At 32.6% G+C, this 4750-nt stretch overlaps 1 protein-coding gene across 1 annotated transcript; it reads right to left on the reverse strand.

The window, feature by feature from the left end:
- Window positions 1-3201: 3201 nt before the first annotated feature.
- Window positions 3202-4222, reverse strand: LOC129489939 (olfactory receptor 5T3-like). The gene is given in 2 exon segments (XM_055293203.1): window positions 3202-3559; window positions 3561-4222. Coding segments are annotated over 2 exon segments (966 nt in total). The 5' UTR covers window positions 4169-4222.
- Window positions 4223-4750: the final 528 nt, after the last annotated feature.

The following is a 4750-nucleotide window of genomic DNA, read 5'->3' on the forward strand; positions in this document are numbered from 1 at the left end:
AATTCAAAAGGTCTCAATAAATAAAATGAATTGTCAAATCCAGATGAAATTTCACTTCCAATAACTTTTGTTTTTAATGAATTTTAAAATTTATAATTGTCAAAAAAGAATGGTTCATATTTATTTATGGCATACACTGTGATGTTCCAATGCATGTATACATTGTAAAATGGTCAAATCAAGGTAATTAGGATATCCATCACTTTAAACATTTATCATTTATTTGTGGAATAACATTTAAAATATTCTTTGCCAGCTATCTTAAAATACATACTACACTGTTAACTGCCACAGTCACCCTACTGTGTAATAAAACATCAGAACTTACTTTTTGTGTTTGTTATTTTATATCAATCAATCAACCTCATTTAATTTGTCTCCACTACCCTGTTTAGCTTCTGATAACCACTTTTCACTTACTTTTTACTTCTATAAAATCAAGTTTATTATTATTATTATTCTATGTATAAGTCGGATTGTGCAGTATTTGTATCTCTGTGCTTGGCTTATTTCACTCACTTATTCATCCATGTTGTCATTAATGGCAGGATTTCATTCTGTTTTATTTCTCAGTAGTATTCCATTGTGTGTGTGTGTGTGTGTGTGTGTGTGTGTGACATTTTCTTTATGCATTCATTTGTAGATGGGCATTTAGGTTCATTCCATATCTTGGCTACTGCAAATAATGCTGCCATAAACATAAGAGTACGGATACCTCTTTGACATACGGATTTCTTGAAACTTCTACATCTCAATGAATGGAATGAATGGCCAAATCTAGTGGAAATCACATTTTCAGTACTTTTAAAATGCATTCCTTTTTCTTCTTATTTCTGCCACAGACTTAATGAAAAGCTTCAACACTCTCAATCATGCTCTCTGGAGGATGACTAATAAAGTTGGCAAAGTGAAAAGATAAATCTGTTTTTTCATTCCATGTATAACAAGCTTAAAAACAGGAACTCTGTAACCAGACAGCTTAGATGTGAATCCTGACATCACCCTTTAGAGCTATGTGGCATTGAGCAAATTCCTTAAAATTTATGCACTGCTGTTTCCTCAACTTTGTTAAAAGATAGTACTACAATCACTTCCTGAAGTTATGAGAATTACATAAGTTAATACAGTAAAAACTTTTACATGATTGTCCAGTATCTAATAAGCATATGTTAATTATTAGTATTAAATATAATTCATTCATTTACTCACTATTTATTTAATAAATATTTTGTCAGCAAACCATAAGTTCTAGGTACTCTTTTAGGACTCAGGGATACAATTTTGAGGACAAACAGGCCCAATGCCTGTTTTTATGCAAGTTACAATGTCAGCATCATGGTAGATCTGGATAATATATTATAAACTCACAACACCACATGCTAAGTGGCAACTGTGATAAGTGAGAGAGGCTCCATTGGGTCAGAGTGAGTCAAATAATTCTTTTGGGGGGAAAGGTAATTGAGCTGAGATATGTAACAAAATGTTTTATTGACTTGAGAGTTAAATATACCATTTTTTTCACCTTGACCTGAACAAATAGCAGGTCATTGGAGACTGCTTATTCACACCATTTGTTTTCTAATCGATTAGGATAAAAAGAGAGATAGTGAACTTTTCACGCTGGTTAACTTGACAAGTTCTGAATGAGTTTGTTGAATGCATTATTAACCAGATATTTTTAGGCATATGTGAGTGCATCATTTTACCTAATGTTCGCCTATTCCTTTCTCAAAGAATAACCATTTTTGCTAATTTGAAAGAGAAACAACAAAAAAAAAGAGATAGCAAGCTTGACTAAAACGTTACCAAACAATTTTGACACCATAATTTGAAAAACCCTCAAAAAAATAAATGATTCTGGAATTCTGCAGAAATTTTAAATTTTGTGAGACAGTTATTTATTTAGACACATTTTTGAAGCGTATTTAATTTTCTTCCAGAACACTCTCCCCAAAAGATCATAAACAGAAAACTACATTTTAAGATTCCGTATATTCAAATAGCTTATTTTTTAAAGAAAATTTTGTCTACAGTGTAATGAGGGTTTTGTATCTAAAAATAGTTTTATTTCTTTAAGAGGAAATTTAGTACAGATTTTGACTGCAAGCATTTGCTTGTTCAAAAAGAGAGGGTTGGGTTCTCTTTGCATAATTGATTAGTGAAGATTAGAAAGTGATGTCTGAAATTTTCAGTGCGGTTACTATGTTATGATTGGGTCATTCTGGTTAATTCACATAAAAATATCCTTGGAGGGACAAATGTGTGTTTTTTTGAAAAAACAATTAATTTCCACTTTTAATGAATCTTCAAATAAATGTTTTAACAAAACTTACTAAATCAGAATACATAAAGTCAGATGTGAGTAGAGGTAAAGCAAAATAATTTCCATTCTGTGGGCTTGCTCACTAGGTGTAAATTTTGTGGAAGGATGACATTGCAGTCATTCCTTATAGGTAAAGTAGATAGAAGACAATGGCAGGACTACAAAGTGAGCAAGGATATGCTAGTTTGTCAGACCTTAGAGCAGTCATTTATACATATGTCGTAGTTTCGATCCTGGAGTATATTGTTTCCTGAGCCTTCAGAACACTCTCAATAAATATTAGCATTTACAACCAATATAGTTTCACAATGACTACAATCAGCTTCTGTGGTTGAAAAGGGGCAAGGAAAGCATTTAATCGTGGAAAAAATTTATGATGTAGATATAAACACAGCAAAAGGCATGTTTAGAAGCTTGACTAGATCTCAGTTTATGAAGGCACATTTAGGGAAATTAAAGTAAAATTTGGATATTTCTTCTTAGGGCTTATAGATTGAGGAAGTAACTCCACAATGAATGCAAAATATTTTTATAAGCCATGTAAGCATTTATCAATTCCCAGGATTCTGTAGGGTTCACTTACTAGTTATAAGTGTGTAACTGATTTTTACTTGCTGTGAAAGCTGTTGTTAGTAGTGTGTGGTTGGTAACAACAACAATATATTTATATCAAATAATATTTAATATAGATCTCTGAACAAATTAACTGGCATATATGTGATGCAATTTGTCTAAATTTGAAAAATGCTTCATTGGCAGGCTGCTTAATGCTTTTTTGAAACTATTCTTTGATACGCAAATACTTTAACTAAAATATAGAGATGTGAACTCTGACACACAACATTTTTTTCAAGTTTACTCAATTTTAAAAATATTCTTCATTTGTAAGCCAATTTCAACATTTTCTTCACTGCTTTTTTTACTTCTTTGTTCCTCAAACTATAGATGATAGGATTCAGCATGGGAATAACAATTGTGTAAAATATTGACACTATGATGTCATGGTCTGAAGCATAGCTGGAACTTGGTCTCATATAACTGACGAGAATTGTTCCATGATAAATTGTCACTCCAGTTAGGTGAGAGCCACATGTAGAGAACGCCTTTTGCCTTCCCTTAGCAGAATGCATCTTCAGAATGGCCAACAGAATGAAGCCATAGGAGATCAGGACAATCAGGATAGTGACTATCTCAATAGAGCCCACAAAGTAGAAGAGTAGAAGCTGGTTTGTGTGTGTCAGAACAAGAAATAGCAAGGAGAGGAGGGTTATCACAAAAGACATGCCTAATTTCATTGGGTCCACAGAAGGACAGGCTAAATGTAGCCACTGTATGTATAGTAGCATGTAAAATGCCAGCAACATAGGAAGCAGTGATGAGTGACATGTAGACTCTGGGTGACATGCTTACTGAATACAGGAGAGGGCTGTAGATGGCTACATAGCGATCATAAGCCATTGCAGCCAAGAGAAAGCATTCTGTGGTTCCAAAAGTAACAAAAAGAAGCATCTGTGTTGCACATCCGATAAATGAAATGGATTTATTTTTTGCCAGGAAATTGACCAACATTTTTGGAGTGACAACTGTAGAATAGCAGGCATCTAAGAATGATAAAACACTAGGAAAATAGTACATGGGGTTGTGGAGCCAGGAATCCTCAATGACCAGTACAACCAGATCTAAATTGCTTATCAAGGTAAAGAGATAGATTGCAAGAAATAGTAAAAATAGGAAGACTTGCAGCTCAAAATCATCTCTGAAGCCTGTCAATATAAACATGGTGACTTCAGTCTTGTTCTTCAATGGAATCCTGTAAATATCCAAACCTGATGACAACTTGTCCATTTCAGTTTTTACTTACAGGTTATAAAGGTTATAGCCTGTGAAAATGGAGTCCATTCAGTTGTATCCTTGTTTTTTTTTTAGGGCATAATAATTTCCCTGATAGTAATGGAATAGACAATGGTGAAGTAATTGGAGCCAAATAGATGCATTTCACTGTATAAGTAAAAGGAAAAAATATATGTAATTAATTTCTTGGCTAAATTTATCATGTTTTTTAAAAACCCTGCTAATTATAATTAAAGTGATTTTATTTTCCACTTAATTTTCAGTTGAATTATTTTACTGCTTGTTCTCATATTATGTCCTAAAGCTCACAAAGATTACTAAATGTAGAAATATTTAAAACTAAATATATTATAGTGGAAGGCACACACTTGAGTACAGTTTTAAATTTGTGATGAAGTACATGAAATGTCTTTTGTAAATGTTCACAATTTTTAAAATAAGAGAAACCACACTCACAGCACAGTTGAATTTAAATTTTTTAAAATATCAAAATTATTTAATTTAAAAGGCTTACAGATGACTAGAAAATGGGGATAAGTCAGACATACATTTCAACTTGTCACATGCAGCAGCCTT

The sequence above is a fragment of the Symphalangus syndactylus genome, chromosome 1 (assembly GCF_028878055.3).
Source record: "Symphalangus syndactylus isolate Jambi chromosome 1, NHGRI_mSymSyn1-v2.1_pri, whole genome shotgun sequence".
Lineage (NCBI taxonomy): Eukaryota > Metazoa > Chordata > Mammalia > Primates > Hylobatidae > Symphalangus > Symphalangus syndactylus.